Source organism: Micropterus salmoides, unplaced genomic scaffold (assembly GCF_014851395.1).
Source record: "Micropterus salmoides isolate LMB-PRFRI ecotype aquatic unplaced genomic scaffold, ASM1485139v1 Ms_hic_scaffold_4, whole genome shotgun sequence".
In the NCBI taxonomy this organism is placed as follows: Eukaryota; Metazoa; Chordata; class Actinopteri; order Centrarchiformes; family Centrarchidae; genus Micropterus; species Micropterus salmoides.
In genome coordinates this window covers 29,408,153-29,432,711 of record NW_024043372.1, presented here as the reverse complement: position 1 = coordinate 29,432,711, position 24,559 = coordinate 29,408,153, and the positions used below count along the sequence as shown (strand labels likewise).

Sequence of the window (24,559 nt, the reverse complement as noted above, 5' to 3'; positions counted from 1 at the left end):
AAATATCACTCTATAACAGACATTGCTAAAACAGTTTGCTGACTTTATGACTCTTCTCCACACAAACATTAGTGGTAGTTTAGCATTCAGCTAAAAAAAAGTCTCACTGTAAGGATATTGTATAAGAGGAAAAGTAAACCAGTTTAAGGTGATTAACACCTCCCCCTGAGCTCAATCTCTAAGAGAGGCAAAGAAAGAGAAAAGACAATGTTGTGGGACAATTTCCATTGATTTCATTCCTAGCAGTGGTCTAAGACCAGACAGCTGGGCCCAAAGGGACCAAAGGGAGCGGTGGATGATTTATTGCAGGAGAGCTGAAAGAAGGGAACTACTGACCTCTTACTGACAAACACATTGCAGCTGCAGGAGGTATTATCGGGTATGTAAAGGTAAGAATTACAGAAATGTCAACAATATTGAGTACAATTACTTAGCTTTAAACTTAGCTGTATCTCAGCTTGAGGTGCCCAAAGTTAATCTTGCTTCCTGTTACTCCAGGAAGTGAAATGTTGCCTGTTTCACAAAAACATGGTCATACTGAATACTGAGCTAGAAATATGAAAGGAGATAAAACATCTTGTAATGAAAGCCTTTATTTTCTCATTGTTCTGACATAAATGATTTTCTTGCCTTGCATTCTTACATCTCGTGGATAGTATGACTTCTGACCTATGAGTAGACGAAAATCCCCAGAGGTCCTTGATGGGGGTCCCCAGCAAAAAGGGGAATAATTTATTTTCAGTATACATTCAATCCATAAGTAACACCATAAAAAATGTATGACCATTTTGGTCATCGGTTGCATAAACGTTCTGTAATAAAACATATAAAAGAAAAGGGGTCAGATGGGGGTCCGTGGTCTAATTTGTGACAGTTTATGGGTCCTTGACAAGAAAAAGTTTGAGAACCACTGCAGTATATTACAGACCGTGCTTTAAACAGGCTTCCTGTTTTTTTAATTCAATATTTTGTCAATCCCGGTGTTCGGGTCTGTTGGACCCGTTTTCATTTTTTATCAAAAGAAAAATTATACGATTATTTATTTTTTCAAACTCAGACTCATTGGCCTTGGCTCATTTTCTGTGAAGTATATATTTCAGAACACATTTTCAATGAAAACACACTGTACATCCCCCCTACACATTTACATTACACACAGGATGTCCGGGTCCACTGGACCCGAGGCTAATAAAAGTGTGGAAACTGTAGGTCCTGTGTACCTTTACTCTGTCCTCCTTCTGTCAGTGTGTGTGTGTGTGTGTGTGTGTGTGTGTGTGTGTGTGTGAGTGTGAGTTTTGTGTTTCTGCACCTGCCGTTCCCACACAAGGTCACAACATTGTTGCAAAATTCAAGCACGGCCACCTTCACCATATACCACATATCTATGTGTGTGTCGTGTGTGTGTGCATGTGAGAGAGAGATTGTATGTAAGTGTGAGAGAGTGTGAGTGCAAGAGTTCCCGCACAAGGTTGCAACATTGTTGCAAAATTTAAGCACCAACACCGTCTGCTCTCACATTCCCGCACATTTCAACCTCTGTCTTGTGGGAACCAATTTATTTTCTCTAAATTGGGGGCGGGACACAATAAATATAGCTTTACCAGTGTGGTTTCTTATCACAACTGATCAAGATGGCCAAAAGATTCGCTGCTCAGAGGGCCTTGCAATTGATTTTGGAAGAGACAGAAGATTTTGATGATGTACAAGAAGAGTTTTCAGAATGTGAAGATCACATTTCTGACAATTCAGAGTCTGACAGTGACTTTGAAGAAGAGGATGAGATTAAGCATCACCTAGTTCCAAAACGAAGACGAGCCACAGGACCAAAGTCAATAGTTATGAAAAACCTTGCTTCATTTGTAAATTTGTTGAATTTTTCCACTTATACCTTGATTATAATTGATTTTCTTTTTTTATGTCATTTTAGTAAAAAATAAACAAAAAAACAAGTAGCACTTTAATTCTTAAATGTGATCTAACAAAGGTAAAGAGAAAATATTAACCATATATGCTGTTTATATTGCTTGTAATTGGGATGAAGTAAACATCTGTTGAGTATTTTAACATAAAATTGTTTTATTGTGTTGAATTAAAAACCCCAAAATGCAGCAGGTCCACCAGACCCATGAACACTGGCTGAATAACAAAAATATGAACACGACACAAGGGTTAAGTTAGCAATTGAAATCTGGAGTATGCTTAAATACATTTAGACATCCTTTATTTATTTTATATTAACTCTTCTTAGGCATGTCTGTTTCGACTTATTTGTTGTTCTAGGTGTTAAAGTTGGTGTTTACATGTGCGGGATGTTGTTAAAATCTCCTGGGAAAAACAACTCTGCTGTGGAACAAGGATGAACTGAGAACAACAGAAATAAAGAATAACAATACATTGGATTAGATGTGACACTGGTTCATGGACAATGACAAAGACTAAAATACTATGGTTGTTTTATTTACAGGTTTGTCTCAGTAATTTAACTCAAGTTGGCATGTTCTTCCACTGTAGCCTGCTGTTTTTCACCTGCATAATAAACAATGTTTATTGACCGATGATTTTACAATTAATTAAAACACGTTACTAGGCATAAATATTGCCACACATTTATTATTCCTCTGCTATTCTGAAAAGACCGTCTGTAGCTATTGTATCTGGACTGCCTCATAACTTGGTCTCCACTCTCTTCTCCTCTAAGAAGGATTTCCCACAGACGGTGATGGCTTTAAACTCCTCAGAGATCTCCAGCATGGTCTTCCCTTTGGTCTCGGGCAAGAGGAAGAAAGTATAAAGGCAACCCAGCAGGCACATACAAGCGAACAGCACAAAGCAGTACGAGTTCAGGGCGTTCTGGGGACAGAGAAATCGTGGTGTAAAACATCAGCAGAATGAGCTTCATGTGTTGATGTTTCATCAAAGTGCTGAGATGGTTTTCGTCTTTAAGTACAATATGACACAGATGACTTTTCTAATAATACATAAATACCTATTGCACGCTAAAAAAATATTCATTCTGTCATTAATCCTAAATATAATCAATGAAAAATGTTGCTGTACAACTAAAGTTTAAAATACTGTATATCACAACAAATGATCCATATTGTTAAAGAAAATCCTATCTGTTTTCATAAGCAAGGTTTGCAGCTGCTTTTTACAGTGTAAGCTACGGTGTGTTGCTTCTTTTCATGTGTGCTGTACTTACAATAAGGAATGGAAAAACTAGGCCCAGCACAGCGAACACCAACCAGCGCTGGATCCCCATGAGGACAAAGGCTGCCAGTCGATCGGACTGGATGAAGAGCTCACTGTGGAGAGTGGCTGTAGCTCCCGCTGGGTGAACCAGAGAGATGACACAGGCTGTTCACGTTAGTTATCTTTGAATGTGAACATCTTTTCTACAGGAACCATAACTACAGTGTGTAATGTACCGAAGTTCCTTTTTTTTTGCCCCTAACACTGAGCTGTGTAGAGCACATACCAGGTCCTCCGCAAAAGAAGATGATGAAGAGGATGATCAAACTAGCGGTGATGTACGGAACCCAATAGCTGGAATCCTGCATGGAAACAATTTTGTATGTATGAATTTTAATACACTCTGCTCTGTAGACAGTTTTTAGAGCAAGTATTTGTATGCTGCCTTTGTGCAGCAATCTCATACACCCTTTTGCCAGTATGTAAACAGGTCGGTGTCCGTTTTGTTAGCAGCATATTTTCATATTTACTTCAGTGGCATTAAATGATCCATTCACTCAACTACAAAGCCATATTTTCTTTCCCATAGTGATGCCAAGCAATGCAGATAGTTTGGGGTTTTCTTGCTGAGGTTTTGAGATATCTGTTTTTTTGAGGTTTCGGCCGTCACCCCCAAAGGCGTAGCACAAAATTATGGACCCTGTACATAGGCACTCTCTGTGGGCCCTTTTCTGCACAGTAAAAAACTAAACCTGTCTGTAGAGTTTTGACACTATTTGGGGTACGAACATGTATTACAATATGTTTCTCATTTGGGTTAACCAACCGTTTAAAATACATACCGTCTACACCTCACACATGTGTTAGTATTCAAAGGAAACAGGTTTACCTTCAGGTTGAGCGTGACAGTGACCAACACCCAGCTGGCAGACATGACACCATAACCCCCCCATAACAACGGCCTCCTCCCGGTGTGCTCAATCAGAAGTCCCTGAGAGAGAGAGAGAAAGGTAAAAGACAATATAATAGAAATACAGCAATACTTGTTCTCTTGGGCATAATGCCCCTCTTGGTCAAGAGATATGCAACAACAAAAACAATTGTACGATTGTTAGAAGATGACACCCAAATCACTGATTACCTATAGATAATCTGTTCTGCTGCTCCGTGACAGCAGGCAGGGCAGCACTAACAGCTTAAGCAAGCCACCGTGTGTTGGATATACAGAGAAAAGTGAGCCATGTGAGTGTAGCAGTGGACTTGAGCTAGCTAACATGAGACATACAGGCAACTGGTAGTAGTGGCAGCCGTTCAAACCACCTGCAGATCACTGCCTGAACTGAACAACAAATGTTTCCACAATTAACAGCCCAGGAAGTAAAGAAGAAAAATGCAGTGTTTCTGTACCAAATGAAGAAACTATGTAAAGAAAAGATGGCCTTTGCCACGAGAGGGGTGAAGATGTGGAGATAAAGAGCGCAGACTGAGGGAGCCACTCACACAGGAGATGGATGTGATGATTTCAGACACTCCAAGACCCAAGGTTACATAGCGGATCTTGTCTCTCGGTATATCTGCCTTCAGGAAGATGTCAAAAGAGAAGGTACTGATCTGGGAAGGAGAGAAGCATTTTTTGAAAGGTTATGATCGTCCCTGTTGGGATGCTACTATTTGCATGAAATGAGGTATTTCCATCCTCACAGCAGGCATGCCCGACAGCTGATTGCAGCAGTAGATGGTGGACATGGTGATAAGCTGCCATCGGACGGTCCTGTCCCTCAGGAGCTGCAGAGGGCTTTTTAGCGGGGCTGCCTCAATGGCAGCCTGCTCAGCCAACATCTCGTCCATCTCTTGTTTGTAGTCACCTGGGCCCCAAAGACTCTGGAGAGCTGGGCCAGAGACATAGACACAAAAAACTCAGACATGAGTATGTGCTCCTCACATACAAAACATTTAAATGAACATATGTGTTTGAATGGGTGTTTGTTATGCCGAGTGATAAAACATAGGAATGTCTTTATAGTGGGAAGTCAGCAGGTAATAGTCAAAGGCTCTATGATCCAACATGTGTTGGTAGACCACAACATTTTTCTTATTTGTTTTGTGTCTGTGAAGATTCTCTGTCATCCAGGTCATAGTTATCCAAAGTGGATTAAAATCAAGGGCAACTGGACTTGGTTGAAGATTCTCGGAAATGTGTCGCTGCTCATCCAATCAAAGCATTTATTAGAGCTCTTGGAAGAGAGGCGTAACGTCTTCAGTTCAGAAGTGAAGAGTACTCTTGGATGAGTATCTTCGACTAGTCCATTTGCCCTTGATTTAACCCACCTTAGATGCATTGTTTTGTGTTTATGCTCAAACTGTAAAAGGCTGTTTGGTCAGGTACTGCATGACTGTGGGGGAAATACACCAACCTTTTGTGCAAGCCTTATCATCACCTTTCTCTATGAATAAGTATCTGGGAGCCTCGGGAAGAAAAGGCAACGCTATAACCTGAACCAGGGAGAAAAATGCAGGGACACAGAGGACGATGTTCCACAGCTCCTCACCACCAAGGATCTCACTGTAAAAACAAAATGAAGTGTTAAATGTTGTTCATTTTACTGTAGGAATCTGAATCTTCATTTACACCCCTTTACATCAAGTTGAAGCTCTTTTTGCAAAGTTCTCAAAACTTACAAAATTATTCTCCAACCACTCTGCCTCCTTTTAGCTAAATGACGTGGATTCTCCTCATTTGCTCATGAAAGAATTGTGTCACCCGCATTTTGAACATCCAGTGCACACTGAGCTCTCTTATCCTCTAAAATAATCAAAACAACTGTTGTCATCTCGTACATATTTGCAGTGAGTGCATACCTCAGTCCAAAAAACTGTCCCGACAGTTTGCCAAGTGACGTGAAGGTTGCTGAGGTCAGAGTCACTATGCCTCGCAACTTTCTGGGGGAAATCTCTCCGAGGTACATTAAATGGATGCTCATTCCCAAACCTGCTGGCCATGAGTGGGTGTTAGTCTATCAGGTAAAATCATGATGTGTTTATGTACACATGTGTCCCCGGTGGCTTACCTGCTGAGTAGCCGTACAGGATCCTTGCCACAATGATCATTTCATATGATCTGGCACATTTACTTGTCAGCATGATCCCGGCAGCAATAATGGCAATGAAGCTGTTGCAGATCATCGCTTTTTTCCTGATAAAGGAACCCATGTCAAGTCTTTTTAGGTTTAAGGACTGAATGTGCCATTAAGTATCTCTTACACACCTTCCCAGCATGCATGAGACCAGTTTGACACTGACAGCACCAAAGAGTCCCCCGACAGCATACATGGAAACAATAAGGGACCAGATCATCGTGGTTGTCTGCGGAGGTGGGGGCTCCTCATATCTGTCAAACCAGCTGCTGTTGATGAAGCGCTGTATGTGCTGCAGGGAAAGTTTTATTTTGTAGCTTTGAACTCAGCAAGAAATTATGCTCTTTTAACTTTTCACATTTAGACTCACAGGCACCACACACACAAGCACGCACGCACACACGTGCACACACACACGCCATCGGCCTCAACCAGTGACTGGAGGTGAAAATTTGGTGCAAGAGTTTGGAGAGAGAGGTGAAGCACAAAGCAATTGGATGAAAAGTGATGCATCTCACCGGGGAGGGAGAGCTCAAACCAGTAATGTGGTATCCAGATTGAAAGCTTCCTCCAAGTCCCAAAATGATGATGAGGAACAGAGCATTGCCGTGGGTCTACAAAGCAGAGTGAAAACAGAAAGAGGACTCAGATCAGACACAGGTAAGGCTGCTAGAAGTCATTTTGACCTCCTTGATTCCCATGACTGCATGAGCTTTACAAAAATGGTGGAACAAGGTACACAGTCTGTATTACATCCTCTGGGGGGGAACGGGGTACTTTTCAAAATGATGATATTTACCCTAAAAATGCATACTATCAACACTATTACAGTTTTTGCCCGTTGCTTGAACACATTTTGCAACAACATTCTTTTGTCAAAATGTAACTCTGATGACAAAATGACACATACTTGCATCATATGCATACACTTTCAGATCAGGGGGATCACACTAGTCTACTTTTTATAAAACACTGCAGTCTTTGATTTTCACTGTTTATTCAGAAGGCATATTTTCAGGAGGCACATTTTCAAACAACCAAAAAAGCAACTCAAGGCCTACTCAAAATTGTACATTGCAGCACTGTACATTGCAGTAACATGAATTCAGATAAAGCAAAAATATATATATAATAATACAAAAAACACTATACTGTACACACAGAAAATCATGGCAATTGTGCATACGTGGGCTCATGGATCCCGCCGTCTGTTGGGGTCTGGCCACAGGACCTCATCGACATCGCAAGCAATGTCTTCTCCCCCTAGGCACCGGGGAAAATATCCCCTTGCATGTCAAAACCATCCATGGATTGCTGTCACCTGAATGTCGCCGCAGGCCTGTTCCATTGCCTGCAGAAGAGGCATGCGGGCATGTGGTTGGCGGCCATATACACGCCATCTCCAAGCCAAAAAGAATTCCTCTATAGGGTTTAAAAATGGTGAGTAAGGGGGCAAGTATACCACTTCAAATTGATTGTGGTTGGTGAACCAGGCCTGGACCAGAGCAGCCCGATGGAAACTGACATTATCGCATACCACCACAAACCTGGGCTGATCTGGTCTGTTCTGTACAACTATATTATGGAGAGCATCTAGAAATGTGAGTATATGTTGGCTATTGAATGGACCTAGTTTTGCATGATGATGCAGAAGCCCTCGAAGGCTTATGGCGACACACAATGTGATATATGTGGGTGGACTCTCTGCCCAGCTTCCCTCATAGTCAGGCCATGGTTGATGACATGGTCCACCAAAGTTGCTCTTATATCATCAGAAATTAGGGGTCCGTGCATGGCCTCTTCGACCTCGTCCTCGTCCTCGTCCTCCTCCTCCTCCTCCTCGTCCTCCTCCTCCTCCTCCTCCTCCTCTTCTTCCTCTTCTTCCTCTTCCTCTTCCTCTTCTTCCTCTTCTTCCTCTTCCTTCTTCTTCCTCTTCTTCCTCTTCTTCCTCTTCCTCTTCTTCCTCTTCTTCCTCTTCTTCCTCTTCCTCTTCCTCTTCCTCTTCCTCTTCCTCTACCTCTGCCTCTTGCTCTCCCTCCATCCATGCTTGCAAAGTTCTTGAAATGGCTAAGCTGAGGGCTTTTTGTAGCTGGCTGATTGGTGTTCAGTTTTGAAGTGCCTTCAGGTGTGTATTTGAGTGGTTGCAATTACCCGATGTGTTTTGTATTTTGGATACATGTGTTTTCCAAATGGCACCCTGAGATTTCATTTTTGAACGAAGTGTCTTAAGTATGAAATAGAGTGTAGTATGCAGGACCAAGTGTGTTGCATAAAGGAGTAAGTGTGTTGCAGAATTGCAACTAGAGTGCAAAGCAGCGCTTTTGTTTAAGGTATGGGTACATGTGTTTGAGGTATGGTAACAAAAGCTTCAAGTTGTGTTACTTTAGTCTAAGCATGGGTCTATAGTGTTCAAGCAACTGGCAAAAATTGTAATAAAATTTCTCAGAAAGGAAACCTGTTTTGGACTTATACTATATGCCCCACTTTAAAATAAGGACCACTCCTTGACCAGTCTGATCATCGAAACAACAGGTGACCTCTCGTAACAATGTGAAATAACAACTGCTGTCATGTCAAGAAAAAATTGTGTTCCTAGTTGATCATTTTATTATTCTTCAGTATAACCTACCTATCAATGTTTATTTAAAATCAAAGTGACCCCTCTTGTTTTGTTCTCCTTACTGAAACTGCCACAATTTTGTGGGAAAATAAACTCTAGAACTTAAAAACTAAAAACTTAAAAATGAAACAAGCTGTAATGCTTGGCGCACTGTTCACAGATCAGGATTTTTCTTACTCCCATTCTGTATCTTGTTAAAAATCATAATATAGGTTTTATCTTCTATGAGATTCCTCACCTCTGAATCTGTTGAGTAAGAAGAAACAACTCTGAAACTGACAAAGTGCAATGACTCAGCTTAGATGAGTCACTGAGCTCGGACAAACTCAGAAAACAACCCGCTTGCCTAAAACAACACGTTAATATGTATTTCTTCCATTTTCCATGTTGATAAAAGTTTGTTAGAGCTAAAACATAATGTCAGGTTTATGCAGGAAAAATAGCAATGTTTATAAAAGACACAAACATATTTTCTTACTATTTAAACCGTTGTGTGAACATTTATATCTATATAAAAATCATACAGTCTTCTATTAAACAAATCCAGTAAAAGCCTACCAGCTGGCGCAGCAAAGTTTCCATTCTTTCTGTATTCACTGGCATGGACCTTACAGTACATGTGTACAGACTAAATGAACTCTGTAAAGTATTTAAGGCTGGTTATCATTAACTTTTCAGACTTTCTAGAAATAAAGTAACCAGCAATCACTCCGCAACCCTGCCAATTTCCCTTTCGTGAGTCACTCATCCGCTCATCTCAATGGACTTTTATATTGGGGTTGATACAAGGGTGTCTCCGAGTGCAGACCATGTAAGCTCAGTGTACATACATACATTTTTTTTTTTCTTTCTTTCTTTTATTTTTTTATACTTTTTGATTTGCAGAAAAGGCCAATCAGTATTAATGCTGTAAATTAATACATGACATAGCTTAGGAATTTCATAGATTTTACCATCAGCATTTGGAGGTTTGTACAATGTAAATTGTGTCATCAAACCAGTGCTTTGGAACATTTCACACCATGGCAATGTAACACTATTGCTGACCATTCACCATAGCACACAATAGGATTTAAAAGGTTTAAAGGTACATACTAATTCGTAACAATCACATAACAATTATTGGGATTTAAGATTTAAGATTAAGTATAATTAGCTTTAAAGTTTCAAAGCAATTTATTTGACATCCTTCTGAATATTGTATCATGTCCATTTAGTATAAAATGGTAAGTCTATTGATTTGTTGTGTAGTTCTTACAAAGACAGCAGGCCATACAGCCATACAGCAGAGATTGGTGTTACATGTGATAATTAGGACACATGTGTAGTTCCCCCACATGTCCAGCAGGAGGCAGTGAACGGTAACTTGGTTATTAAACGTCAGGCTGTCCTCCGCTCTTTTCTCCCCTCGCTGACTGACGCTACGCCGGAAACAACACAGTGCAGTGTTTTCCGTAGTCATCGTTGACTAGCTGGTAACTGCCTACACAAAAAGAGCCTTCAGTTTGTGTCTTTGTTTCTATATTTTTGACTAAAAATGCCGCTAGAGAATCTGGAGGAAGAGGGTCTGCCCAAGAACCCCGACCTGAGGATAGCACAGCTCAAGTTCCTGCTCACAATCGATGGTCACCGACAGGATGCTAAAGTGAAGACAGAGCTCATGGACGCTATCAAAGCTAACAGTGAGTTAGCATGTCTCCGACAGTTGTAACGGCAGCCTCAATAGCCTGGTCATTATATACACGGTGCTGACATTAATGTACGACCGTGCGTTTTGTACTGGGTGCAGAATTGTCTCTTAAATGCAGATACAATCCAGAAATTTATTCCACTGTAACATACCAATCATCACAGGGAAATTAGCTCGCTAGCTAACTGTATTAGCTAACCGTAGCAAGCAATTCAAACTTTACGTGACCTTTCCAAGTTAAATTCCTGTTCAGTTTTCAATCTCTGCTTTATTTTTATCGCCTTCCAATGGACTGTATAGGGGCGAAATAAAGGAGGCTGTTCTAAATTAAAGTTAAACGATTTGTCTACCAGACATAACCTTGTCTGGTAGAAAAATCGTCTTAAAACCAGTCTGGGTCGAAAATATGAGACGCGCCAAGTGTTTTTAAAGTGAGAGGGATGTCATAATCTAGTCCACAGGTTTAACAATCTTAGTTTCTCTCTGCTTCAGATATGGCCCCGTATTATGAGGGTCTGTGTAAGGACCTGAAGTGGCAGCTGGACAGCGACCTGCTCAGTAAAATGAAGAAGGCCAACGAGGAGGAGCTGAAGCGCCTGGATGATGTGCTGGAGGACGCAGAGAAGAACCTGGGAGAGAGCGAGATACGAGACGCCATGATGGCCAAAGCTGAATATCTGATCAGGATTGGAGACAAGGTAAGTCCTCCTCAGTCAGCAAACAAACCCTCTATGAGTAGGCGCTCTATGGCATAATGTCCTGTAACGTTATAGTGTGAAAATTAAAACTGGCCAACTGTGATGTTTATCTACACTGTCAGTTTGACACATTGGCATATGTTGAATGAAAGTGGATAATACAAGTTGGCCATTAAGACAATATAGTTTGTTAGAAATACAATGTAGGGCAAATACGATGTTATTAATAATAATTTATTGCAATATCTGGGGAAAATGGAATTGGAGTTCAGAATCAGAAATACTTTATTCATCCTGAGGGGAAATTCTGTGTCACAGTTGCACAGGCTTAAAGGAACAGAAATAATAATAGAAAGTTGGTAGATAAGAAATACACAAATATAAGAGTGTAAATATAAAGAAAAATATAAAGAATGTGGGTATGTACAGTATTTACATTATTAAAGATTTGCTATGGTGAACAGTAATAGTGAATAAATAGTAGCAGCTTAAGGGAGGAGTGATAGAGCTTGATGGCAGGCAGGAATGACTTCCTGTGGCACTCTGTGATGCATTTTGGGGGAAGAAGTCTTGCACTGAAAGTGCACCTGTGTTTGAGCAGGACATCATGGAGTGGGTGGGAGACATTGTCCAAGATGACATGAAGCTTGGACAGCATCCTCCTCTCTGACACCACCGACAGAGAGTTCAGCTCCACACCCACAACATCACTGGCCTTGCGGATTAGTTTGTTGAGTTTGTTAGCGTCCGCTACCCTCAGCCTGCTGCCCCAGCATGCAACAGCAACAGGATGGCACTGGCCACCACAGACTCATAAAACATCCTCAGCATTGTCCGGCAGTTGTTGAAGGACCTCAGCCTCCTCAGAAAATCGTGACCGTTCTGGCCCTTCCCATAGAGGGCTTGAGTGTTCTTGGCCTAGTCTAGATTTATTGTCCATGTGCACTCCGAGGGATTTATAGTCCTCCACAGTGTCCACACTGACCTCCTGGATGGAAACAGGGGTTAGTGTGGCAGATAACTCAATGTGTTGCCTTTATCATCAGCTGTCCTATTTGTAAAAATGCTTCACTGAAGCAATGATCAGAGTGACCTTTAGAAAGGGAAATACGCTAGTACAAAACTCCAGTTTACTAAACATTAATACTAATCTGCATATCCAGGCTGAACCCCATGGCCGTATTGATAGGAGTAATATCTACCCTATATAAAAGGGAATCATCTGATCTGTGAAATTTACTGTGCATGTACAGTGTGTGCGTGCGTGCGCGGTAGGTCAGTAGCCAAGAAGTATATTATTTGTCTGAAGGACTATGCTGCTTTCCTGTCTTTCAAAATCACCTTTTGTTGCCTTTCATTGTATTCAAAGCAGTAAGAGTTTCCCTGTCATTACACATTACAACTTTGTGCGTCGTGACTTTTGCAGATGAGTACATTGTGTGGACAGAATTCATGACATACAACAATATTGCCTGCTGAAAGTTGCTCATTTGAAATGTCGATAAATCCATACACTTTGCAGAGTGCACTTAACTAATGGTGGTGTCTGTGCCAGTTAATATCATAAACACTTAGTCGTTCTAATGCTAAGTATATTTCTCAAGGAAAATATCCTTCACTAATGTCTTACCTATTCATTAAACACTGCTTTTTATCAGAGCCAAAATCCAAAGTATAAATATACTAAAGCAGCGTGTTTTCCTGTCGTTGACTTTTATTAAAGCAAGTGGCGCTCTTGACTCCACTACACATCAGCTTTTCTGTATTTTGGATGACAGCTCATCTATAATGGCTAGTTACTTTAGTGGCTGTACATATCCCTCCTAAAGTGACAAGGCATTATAGCAAAGTGGTTGACAGTTTCTTTGTGAAATAGCATAGCAGTAAGTAGATTTATAGTGGTAAATATAAATCTTTGTCAAGATGGATGTAGTTATGAGAACCAGTCACAGTTGTACACCTATGTCCACACGTGAATAGTTACAGATTCACTGACATTGTCAAGTTTGTCTACAGGAGGGCGCCCTTACAGCCTTTAGGAAGACCTACGACAAGACAGTGGCTCTGGGTCACAGACTAGATATAGTCTTCTACCTGCTGAGGATTGGCCTCTTCTACATGGATAGTGACCTCATCACACGCAACTCAGAGAAAGCAAAGAGGTAAAGGCTCTAATGTCCTTTTTCAAAAACATTCCCACCAACAGTTGCAGTAATCTTTTCAGTGCTCATCTACCTATGCGTCTCCGTCTCAATAGCCTCATTGAGGAGGGGGGAGACTGGGACAGGAGGAATCGTCTGAAGGTCTACCAGGGCCTGTACTGTGTAGCCATCAGGGACTTCAAACAAGCTGCTGAGCTCTTCCTCGACACAGTCTCCACCTTCACCTCCTATGAGCTCATGGACTACAAGACCTTTGTCACCTACACCGTCTACGTCTGCATGATCGCCCTCAAAAGGCCTGACCTCCGCGAAAAGGTAGGAGACTGAGCATGTGTACGCACAAAAGACTGTTGACGAAGTTCCTGTGTGTATTTGCTCCCAGTACTTCATCAATTAATGTATACTGGATTTGTGAAATACCCTCACCCAGGTTAAGGTGCTGGCATTACACATTTGTAAGGTGGCAGCACGACTGCAATAAAATGTGTTCTTCTTCAGGTAATAAAGGGAGCAGAGATCTTGGAGGTGCTGCACAGTCTGCCTGATGTTCGCCAGTATCTTTTCTCCCTCTACGAGTGCCGTTACTCTGTCTTCTTCCAGTCTCTGGGTGAGGAAGCCTTTTCTTGGCCTGAAGAAACAAACACTTTATCTGGTCACCTGTGTTATTTTGCTGTCAATCACTACAACCCATGAAGTTCTTTATATTCTCTTGTTTAATGTATTCTAATATTTGTCAGAATTTTCTCAGGCTTTATTATCGCTGCATGGTACAGCCCTTTACCTGCTCTGCCACATCGTGACACTTTAGTAATGCTTGTCAAACTTTGTTGTCTTTGGGCCACAGCCATGGTGGAGCAGGAGATGAAGAAGGACTGGCTCTTTGCGCCACACTACCGCTACTATGTGAGGGAGATGAGGATCCAGGCCTACAGCCAACTGCTAGAGTCCTACCGCTCCCTCACCCTGGGCTACATGGCCGAGGCCTTTGGTGTCAGCACAGAGTTCATTGACCAGTGAGTGCCCGTACCCCATGTTCATATGCCACATCCTGTAGGGGCTTTTATTTTTTTCCAGCGTGGAAACTCGGGTCTGTACTTACTGGCCAAATTCTATGGACTTAAACAGCTAAATAGACACAAACTCATACAAAAAAATGGGAAGCAATGATCTGATTCCATTTAGTCACTGACTTTTGTTCTGGCTAACTGAACTAAATGTCCTCTCCGTCCTCAGGGAACTGTCCCGATTCATAGCTGCTGGCCGTCTCCACTGTAAAATCGATAAAGTGAATGAGATTGTGGAAACCAATAGGTAAACGTTTGCTATTCTTCAAACCTCAATACTTCCAAAAATGACTTGGTAACCAAAGACCTCTAAATCTTTGTTCTTCTTTCCAGACCTGATAGCAAAAACTGGCAATACCAGGAAACCATCAAGAAGGGTGACCTGCTGCTCAACAGAGTCCAGAAGTTGTCTAGAGTTATCAACATGTAACCACGGAGGCCATATTTTCTCATTACAGCAACGGGGTCTTGCATCATTCTTCTTGGTATACTCAAACCTGTAGTTTGTCTGACAAAGTGACTCTTATATTGTGTATATAATAAAATTTGTTTAAACTGTTTCTCTTGGCTGTTTTATTTTAGGAAAGAGGCAGACACATCATTTCATATAAATAGCAGTATAAATTATTTTATTTACAGAAACTTGTTACAAAACAAATATACTATACAATCTTTTTTTCTTTAAATATTAATTCTAACCTATATTTTGTTCATGAATTACATAGCAGCCAATACATAAGTCCAGCTGAAAATGATTTTGATAATGTATACAAAAAGAAATTCTATACACGCTTTTACATAGTATGAATGGTGGATTTATTTTGTCCTCCCAAACATGAGCTGTATTCTCCCACTTTCACATTCCAAGTCTATGGTGCGAATAAAAAAAAAATCCTCACGATTTTTCCATCGACCGGAAACGATGTGAAGATGTCTGTTGAGTTTGAGGGTAAACAAAACACTTGATTGAAGGTTTTTAACATACAAAACCCAGTAAACCAGAGGGAGGGAGGGGACTTAAGCCACACACTGAGGCTAACAGAAAATCTCAACGTCTTGTTCGGAAAACTTGGATAAACCCAAAACAAAAAAAACAAACACACAATACTAAAGTGTTTGATAATGGGCAGCTGACAAGCTTAGGTTTTTACCACATTTAGGGTTCATAGGCAGATTTAAAAGCAAACTCCTAAACACTTTGAACATTCAAGTAAGGTAAAACAACCCAAAGAATACTGTCCTTAAACAGTCAGGGTGAAACTAATTCAGGCACTTTCTTAATTTGATATTTCTTTTAAAAGCTGCAAACTATGTCTTTAAAAGCTGTGATTCAAATTACTTGTTTGGCAACGATGATGCAAGCAGCCGGACCGTGTGAAGTGTTCCTCTTCCTTGCAGTGATTGCTTTAAGTCCCTTCAGCCTTTCTAATCAACGCGCGTGTTTAAATCATGAAATATGTTGAAGGTCTACAAAGTGTACGACTGAAGAATCCGTAGAAACTGGTTAGACAACAGGCGCAGCTTCAAGCCTGCAGGACATTTGAAAAATCACAGGCTAATTGGGTCATATAGTAACTTTTTTTTTTCTGTCGGCGTTGTATTGATTCTTAGGCAACATAAAATGTCTTGTAAAAGCACATGTGATTGAGACCTTGAAAAGTGAATAAAGGTTTCCTCTCGTACAGACATGCTACAGTGGCAACACTTCACCTTTGTTCCTTAAAGGTTTCAGTACACGATTCATGAGATGCTTCAGCTTCTACATATAGGCGTATTGCATTATATAAACTTGGCAGTGAACCACTGACTTTTCATCTTTTTTTACTAAATAAATAATGACTTTTTCCTTTTTTTTTGGAAAATTGTACCAAAAAAAATCAGCGCGTACGAAAAATGCCTGTGCAAAAATACATATTTCACTATGTACAATTTGTTAACAAAATATGTATTCTCAAATAGGGATACTTCAATACTTGTTTGATATATAGGCTACAAGAAAAAAGCTAAATTAAAAAAAATTGTCTCCTTTACTTTTCCACATTATCTGACATCAGTGGAGGATCCATAAATCAACGGGTGTTGCCAAAAGTTTAAATGTGTCCCGTGAAGCCATCACCATGAATCTCGCACCATAAAACCCACTCGAGACCACTCAGAATAAGCAAACATCCCAACGAGATGGGCAAGTATTGCCTGATTTAAGACTCCATTTTGACAAAGGAATACAGTATAATGCCTGGCTATCCATTTTACTGTGACAAATCTTTTCTCCACACACACACACACACACACACACACACACACACACACACACACACACACACACACACACACACACACACACACACACACACACACACACACACACACACACACACACACACACACACACTCATAGTGTTTGGGTGAGGCATTGAAACTGTAACATCCAGAGCTTGGGTAGTGGTTACACATAAGGAGGGAGAATTGAACCCACAGAAGACAGGTGACGTGCATAACGTTTGCTCCAGTTAAGACGTACCATACCTGATTCCCTATGTAGGAAAAATAAACATTATAATTCACATCTGCCCACACCAGCTGTGGATTTCATACATCTGTATGGGTACAAAGTAGGTAAGTTGTGGCAATAATGATACGGTTTGCACAGATTTTCTTCACGTCCACACAGGCAATGCACCATCACCGCTTCACGAGCAAGACCTTTTAGATAAGGAAAAAAAAACAAACAAAGTAGTCGGCAAAGCTGATGGCAGCTTTTGGCTAGCTTTGTGGACAACTAATCGGTGCCTGTGGAGAAAGTTGTTATTTAGTGCTGTTCACAGTCGGGGGTAGGTCTACTGTGTGGATCATTTTGCACAAAGAAAAGATTCATAAAATGAACAGGTGTCCTCAAGACCAAGCTCGCTCTCTGACAAAAGATTCAATCGAATGGGCACATCAGGCGTCCTTTTCACATTTGAAAGCACAACTTTTCGTCACCACTGTCTACAAAGACTCTTTGTAGCTCGGTGTAAAAAAGCTCATAAGAAATCATAAAAAGGTAACTCTTGCATAATTATTCTGGATAATAAAAGAATTGACCAGATCGTCCCTACGGGCTCCTCTCAAGGCTACTGCGCGTAACCCGAGGCTACTCGATGTTGTCACCAGAGAGTCAGTCTAACAGAAAGTGAAACAACAAAGTGATTGTTTGTTGGTTAAGGTGTTGCAAGTAACAGTTTGCTGCTCCTCGTGCTCTCCTTCCAAGGCTTCTGAGATCAGGCGCTGGGGGTGTAATTAAGTTGGAAATTCCAGTAGTCCAGCAGAATCTGACGTGAGAAAAATACTCGTACGCGCACTCACATTCACACACTCATTCTAACAAACACGGAGGAGATCGGCTTGCTGTCTCCCCAGTTGCTCAGTGTCACGACGGCTTGTTGCGGCAGCCCTTAACCTGAACCCGAAGAGCTTTTGAACCGCAGCTCAAGAGACCCATGGCTGTTGCTATTGTTCCTCCTACTTCCAACCAAACAGGAAGACCTCTCCGAATACAGGGACAACACTTGCGTGGGGGGTCCTTGGCTCGCTCATTAGACCCCTGGTGCTCCACGCCACCCCCCCCCCCCGCCATACACACAAACACACGCAGGCACACACACACACATGGCTTTGGGAGAAAGAGGAAGGACCACATTGACTTCACTGGGCAGTCCAGATCATCTCCACCCTGAGGATTGTGGGAAGCTGAGAGTAATGTGGGTTTGATTTTGGAAGGCCTCGTGCAGTCCAGAGCAGTATGCGGACTGCTCCGAACTATTCCCCGTCCGCCTGCCGGTTCCATACACAGAAGCCGGACACCGCTGTCAGGGACGAGCCTTTGGCTGGGGAAGAGGGACAAAAAAAAAAAATCTGTTAAAATGGTTGTTAAGTCATCTCTCAGTCTAGGCAAGCACAAAAGGTCCAATTAGAGTTGGGTAACGAGAACTGGTTCTAAATTTCCAGAACCGTGGATCCGTTAAGACACATGCATTTCGATTCTGCTTATCGTGCCCTAATGTTTTGCATTTTAAAGTCCATAAAAGTTGCACTTATCTGCCAGGACCTGCTATGCTGACCTAACTTCACATATGTTATAGTATGTCAACAAAGCGTGCAAGAAGAGTTACATTCCTGGATAATGGCGGACCAAAGTTTGGCTTAGCTTCACAAAAAAAAAAAAAAAAAAAAAAAAAAAAAAAAGAACGGCACAGCAAAATGCAGCACCTGCAATAAGGAGCATGATGAAGCATTTACTTAAACACAGCGTGAATCTGAAGGAATGCACCGTCTTTAATGTGTTGTGGTCTTCCAGCTACAATGACGCCCCAGATTAAGCTAACTCTAACAGTAGCAACATACTAGGTACACAGATGGCTTTCACCTTTTATACTGAAGGTAAACGAATGATGCCTACAAATTATTCCAATATACAGTTTTCCCATACATTCATTTGTATGTGGCGGCCCACCACAATATGAACGCTGACCGCCACATATTGATTTTCGATTTTTTTTTTACTAGGCCTATTTAAAATCGTATTTGATTGCAGAGCGTCATAGCACATTCGCACAGCACATCCTCTTGCTCTCTCTCACTCACCCGTCCCTCTCTCTCGCTCCCTCATGAACACAGCTGCACAAATCTGTCCAACAAAACTCTGTCAATGTCAGAGACCCAGCTTTAAAAAGTTATTAGCAAGCATGTAAGGAGCCTAGCTAATAAGGAGAGCTAAGTTAATGTTAGAAAACATCTTGGTTTTCGAGGCTAGCACTCTGTATATAGGTGGTAGTCAATATCAACTGTATGCGCACCCCAAGAATTGTGGTGTTGGAGTCAGAACTGAGATTCGTGAAGAACGATCAGAATGAATAAAATTATCCTGTTTAGATTTTGTTGACTTGGTAATCAGTTGTTTTTGGTGCTTGATGATTAAGAAAAAAAAAATTGACCAGATTCTCTCTCCTGCCTGGTTCCATCTGCTCTGTGCAGCTTTTCACGGCTTCCGCCAAAAATAGACCTGCTGTGTATTCTCTGCACAGTGTCGCGTCTGGTGGACTCACATGCATCGACTAGAATGGTTGCGATAAGCTCAGGCAGCCGCGGCATAGCCGTCACGCGACGCAAGCGGACTCACTTTGCAGGTTAAGGATGATGCTATACCAGTTTAAACTATACATCTATCTGCTCCTTTAATTGATTTTACTGACAAGCTGAGTGAATTAATGAATGAATGAAGGAAGGACTGAACGCTGTAGAACGTTTTAGACACCTATTTACGAGAGTTTTGCTGAATTTTATGGATATGAACAAAACTAAATTAAGATGACGGTACCCTTGTAGTTTTTTCTGCGCTCCTAAAAGAAATCATTAACCCCCATTAAATTAAACAAAAGGTTTCAATTTCTTAAAACCAGTGCTGTAGTGGGTGCCAACTTAGTGTTAGAATATGGAAAGTAAACCCAGGAACGTGCTTCATTTCCCCCCCCCCGACAGGTCGATGAAAGAAACACTGGGAGTCCAGAGTCCAGATGTGACGTCACGACTTTGGTGCTCTATATCCACTTTATTCATGATGTGGGGATGCAATTCATTAATTATGTTTTTATTCATCAATTAGCCTATGAACTGTTAAAAATGACGAGCCTAAGCTGCCGTCTTCAAATGTCTTGTGTCACCAAACCAACTGTCCCAATTTTACAATTATTTAAAACTGAGACAAGCAGAAAATCCTCACTAAGACAATGGATCCAGTGAAAGTTTGGCATTTTAGATTGAAAACGAATTAAACTATTTTACGATTTTCACAGATCAATCTTCTGTCAAACTAATCAATCCACTGTTTCAGAAAATTTTACACATTTACATGTACATTTTGTGGCTACCGCTTGTTTATTCAGCAACACTGTCAGATAGCTTTGAGTGCAGTTTAAAACTTTTGTGAAATGTGATGTATAATATAATAATTTATTATTATTATTATCCCCACTGTCATTAAAAATTGATGGCACAGTACATTACGCACCTGATGTAAATGGGAGTTGTTGGGTAGCCCTGGCGTCCCCGGAATGCTCCGCCCGTGCTTCCCATGGATGTTGTTAATGGCAGGTGACTTGGCCACTTTGGGTCTACCTGGTCCAGGTCCCCCTCCTCCTCCCCCAAGCCCTCCTCCTCCAGCTCCGCTATTAATGCCGCTGGAGGCAGGGGAGCTTTTGCGCTTCTTGCCCTCCAGGCGCCCGTCTGAGGAGTGGTGGCTGAAGCTGGTGTGGTGGTCGGATGAGGATTGGTGGTGGACAAAGGGCCCCAGGGAAAGAGTAGAGTCACTGCTGTTCATCACCACACTCATGCGCTTGATGGACTCCGCAGGGCTGCCCGAGGGAGGCCCTCTTGCTGGCGGCCCCGAGGAGCCGCCTGCTGAACCTCCAGAAGGCTCTGCCTTGAGACTAAGTGAGTTGGTTCGCACAGTGGGGCCGCAGTTAAGCCCCACGCTGTGGACTCCGCTGTGGGAGGAGGATAATGACGATGAGGATGCAGGACCTAATGAGCTGTGGTGGTAGGTGCTCCCTGAGCTGCCGACATTTGCACAGTTCTTCTTGAAAGAGGAGGAAGAGTAGATGGCATTCGAAGAGGAGGAGTCAGAGGGGCCATGTGATGAAGAGAGAATAGAACTGTTCTTCCTCTTCTTCCCCGAGCTGAAGCTAGTGCTGCTACTGTTACTGCTGGCTCCACTGCTGCCCCCACCAGTGGAGTTGGGAATGACAGGAGTGGAGGAGCCAGAGGAGATCTCCTTGGGCCTGAAGGACGATGAGGACTTGGTAGTGCTGCTGCTGGAGGAACGGGACTTAAGCGCCCGGCCTGAGGCTAGGGAAGGAGCTGAAGAAGAGGATGAGGACGAGTGGGCTGAAGGCATCTGCGGCGACGAAGACACTTGTCGGGCCTGCGTAATGCCGTAGGCCGGGTGCTCAGCCCCGCCCTGTGGGGAGCTGCGGGCATTTAAGGTGGTCCCATAGGAGAGCACGGACTTGCCCTCGTAGGATTGGCTATAAGGAGTCTGGGGCAAGGTGGCAGGGGGGCCCAGGAAGCCTGAAGAGGGAGTGCTACCATGGGAATTTGTGCTTGTCCTATGGGTAGGTGCAACGGAGGAGTTCTCCAAGGCCAAGGGGATTTTTCTGCAACAAGGAAGAATTTCATTCATTAGATAAGACTGTTAAAACCATAAAAGACAAGAAGGCTATCATGTCCCTAAAGCCACAAGACTTACTTCCACATCTGAGAGTTGACATGCTTGTCCATCATCGTGGTTAGGGCACATCGCACTCTGTCCCATCGCCGGTCAAAGGAGTAACAGCCTCTCCCAAAGAGTCGACTTCCAAAGGTACAGTACTGGGAACAGAATGGGGGCAGCAATTACCAATTTTGTTTAATGAACAACCTTGAAGTATACTGTCAATCATAAAAAGCGAATGGTGCTTAGAATTTCTGATGTCTGAAACAAATAATGGATTATTTTCTGTAAATCCTTCAAAGATTCTGTATATGAGCAAACAACTATTGGCTTGTAAAGATATAAAGGAGTAAGTAGAGAATGACGTCACACTCAAACTGTTTGTGTTTCCAATTTCTGGTCTATGATTTGGTCTGGCCGCAAGCGCATACGAGTCCCTTTTCTGTGAAGCTGTTGGCTCTGAGGACAGCAATACAACAGCTGTTTCTTTTCTCATCCAACGCCATGTATTTAAGATTTATTGCAAACAATCCAGAGCTTGTGGAAAGACTAGCCAAGATGTTTTTGGTGAGTTTTATTTCGTTTCTGTCCAGTTTGAATGAAGTGTGTTTTAATCAATGGAGTCTAATAGTGAGCTAGAACGATATAACGGCAGTTTCTGGTTAAATAAAAAGGATCTTAACAAAAAGGTCTACCTCTGTGGGGACTCCCAGACACTTATAATAACAACCTGCTCAATCAAATTTTGTTTCTGTCCAGTTTGAAATAAGTGTGTTTTATGATATGCAAGGTAAAATTGCTATTTTTACTCAGTGGAGTCTGGGTCTGCTTTTGGTCTGAGATGCTGGTGCTCTAGTGCGATATTTAGTGCCAGTGAATGTCGTGTACAGCTTCTTTAACTACTGTAACATAAAAGGAAAGTTGTCTACGGCTGATTAGAGACCAGTGATGGTGGAGTACACTTACAGCTGCCGGTCGAGGGTGATAACCTGAATAGTGACAGTCCAGTTTGTCAGCGTTGTCCTCCCGCTCCTCGTTCTCTCCCTCGTCACTGGAGGGTCGGGAACACCCATCTGGGATAGTTTGGGGATGGTGTGGTGACTCGTTGACTACTGCAGGGTCTCCTGGGGTACCACCTCCTTGACCGCTGTTTAGTCTGATGGACAGGATAGTATGGCCGATAATGTTCACTTCAAATTTGCCATACAAAACGTGTCAAATGCTAAATTGTAACTTGTGTTTGTTTCACCTCTCAGCAAGGAAGCCCGGTTTGTTGCTACAGGTAATACACAAAAGACGGAATGAAATACAAGAACAGATCTGGAGCAGGACGTACCGTGGAAGACCAGGGCTGTGAAATTTGGACTTGCCGAGTGGCAAAGGCTTAGTGGCATCTGGGGCGGTGCCGTTGCCATGAGTGACCTGGTGCGTGTCATGGGCAGCGGCGACGAGGTGGGAGGAGGGGTGTGGTTCCCTGAGAGAGGGGTTTTGCTGGGAATGGGGAGGGTGGACTTCTCTCTCTCTCTCCCTTGTTCTGTTCTTGTGCTCTGCCAGCAATGTGTCAAAGCGCTTTCTCCGCCCTGGCACCGCCCTCCGCTGGCTTAAGGAATGTGTCTGGTGGAAAATTGGGAAAGGTCAAAGGTCAGAATTATTGTTTGGGAAGTGGGGCTACTTGGGTACCAGTCCAATGATGGCTTCTTCATTTATAATAGAGTTTTGTATGTGTGACTTTGCAGAAAATAATAAGATCAATTCTATAAAAAATTAAATATTAAGTCTGCTAATATTCTACATTTATGTTATTGTCAACAAATTCCACGAAAAGGAGAGGGGGAGAGATTGGAAAATTTGGCCATATAGAAACTGTGACAAGAAGTTGTTAAAGTTACTGACTGGTGCTGCATCTTTAAAGGTCATTTTATAATCAGCTTGTTTATTCTTACTTATAAATGCAAATAAACCTTTCTCAAAGCACTTTCATTGGTTCTTTGCCATTTCATGTTGCAAGCTATTTTTCAAAGCAACAAACACTTTCAAAAAGTGATTGGGACATGTCCCCAGCGTCCCCAGTGTAAACAACAAAGATGCCAACACGTTTCATCCTGTTGACATTAGCCTACATTATATCCAGGTTGCTGCCACTACTCTGAACAGTTAGCTTAGCTAACATTACTGGTTAATAACCGCGGGCAAAGTTCAAAACTTCACATTGTTAGCTAGCTTACTTCTATCTTACATCAGGTTTGTTTTCCGACGTTCGCCAGTCATTTACCGTCCACACATGTTCAGCTGTCAGACTCAACAGTGTAATGGACTAGAAAAAAGACTGGCCCTATGCTGCCTCTGATTGGCTGTTGGGTTTAGGCATTAGGAGTTACGATTGGTTAGGCACAGCCAGTTGCAAAGATGCAAAGCTCATGCTAGAGAGAAGAGGGCTCGGTAAATAAAACCGGTAGGCCTAATGCAACAACCGACCCCAGCTTTATGTTTTAAATAATATATTATAGATCCCAAATGGACAGCAAATAGCAGAGACTGGTTACCTTGCATGTTAGGGATCTTGTGCATGGTTTCCGAGCTGTCATATCCACAACGCCACAGTGGGTATCTGGATTGAACTCGCGTTCTGAAGGCACAGGAGAGGAGTGAGGGAGAAGAAAACTGTTGTTAAAACTTAAATAAATTGTGAGAAATCACCTGCTCTGCTAACATCCTTAACTGTAAGTTATGTTATGTAAAGTATTAGCCATTTA

The 24,559-nt window shown here is 42.1% G+C and overlaps 3 protein-coding genes across 3 annotated transcripts in view; 1 reads left to right on the top strand and 2 right to left on the bottom strand.

The window, feature by feature from the left end:
• Nucleotides 1-2,592: 2,592 nt before the first annotated feature.
• On the bottom strand, nucleotides 2,593-9,578 carry slc2a9l1 (solute carrier family 2 member 9, like 1). The gene is made up of 12 exons (XM_038695646.1): nucleotides 9,505-9,578; nucleotides 6,845-6,940; nucleotides 6,458-6,618; nucleotides 6,261-6,385; nucleotides 6,052-6,181; nucleotides 5,607-5,755; nucleotides 4,894-5,081; nucleotides 4,693-4,803; nucleotides 4,082-4,183; nucleotides 3,479-3,554; nucleotides 3,203-3,330; nucleotides 2,593-2,850 (listed from the first exon to the last, which is right to left on the bottom strand). Exons 1-12 carry the CDS (start codon nucleotides 9,547-9,549, stop codon nucleotides 2,665-2,667), a joined length of 1,497 nt encoding a protein of 498 aa, XP_038551574.1. The 5' UTR covers nucleotides 9,550-9,578; the 3' UTR covers nucleotides 2,593-2,664.
• Nucleotides 9,579-10,378: 800 nt separating this feature from the next.
• On the top strand, nucleotides 10,379-15,120 carry psmd6 (proteasome 26S subunit, non-ATPase 6). The gene is made up of 8 exons (XM_038695950.1): nucleotides 10,379-10,628; nucleotides 11,129-11,334; nucleotides 13,351-13,496; nucleotides 13,592-13,811; nucleotides 13,995-14,103; nucleotides 14,341-14,509; nucleotides 14,730-14,807; nucleotides 14,894-15,120. Exons 1-8 carry the CDS (start codon nucleotides 10,484-10,486, stop codon nucleotides 14,988-14,990), a joined length of 1,170 nt encoding a protein of 389 aa, XP_038551878.1. The 5' UTR covers nucleotides 10,379-10,483; the 3' UTR covers nucleotides 14,991-15,120.
• Nucleotides 15,121-16,850: 1,730 nt separating this feature from the next.
• The window catches only part of LOC119885736 (ataxin-7), a 35,398-nt gene continuing 27,689 nt past the window's right edge, over nucleotides 16,851-24,559 (bottom strand). Inside the window, 6 exon segments of the mRNA XM_038695949.1 lie at nucleotides 16,851-18,426; nucleotides 20,607-21,750; nucleotides 21,843-21,964; nucleotides 22,773-22,962; nucleotides 23,143-23,420; nucleotides 24,350-24,432. Of these exon segments, the coding sequence (XP_038551877.1) occupies nucleotides 18,409-18,426; nucleotides 20,607-21,750; nucleotides 21,843-21,964; nucleotides 22,773-22,962; nucleotides 23,143-23,420; nucleotides 24,350-24,432 (1,835 nt within the window). The 3' untranslated portion in view covers nucleotides 16,851-18,408.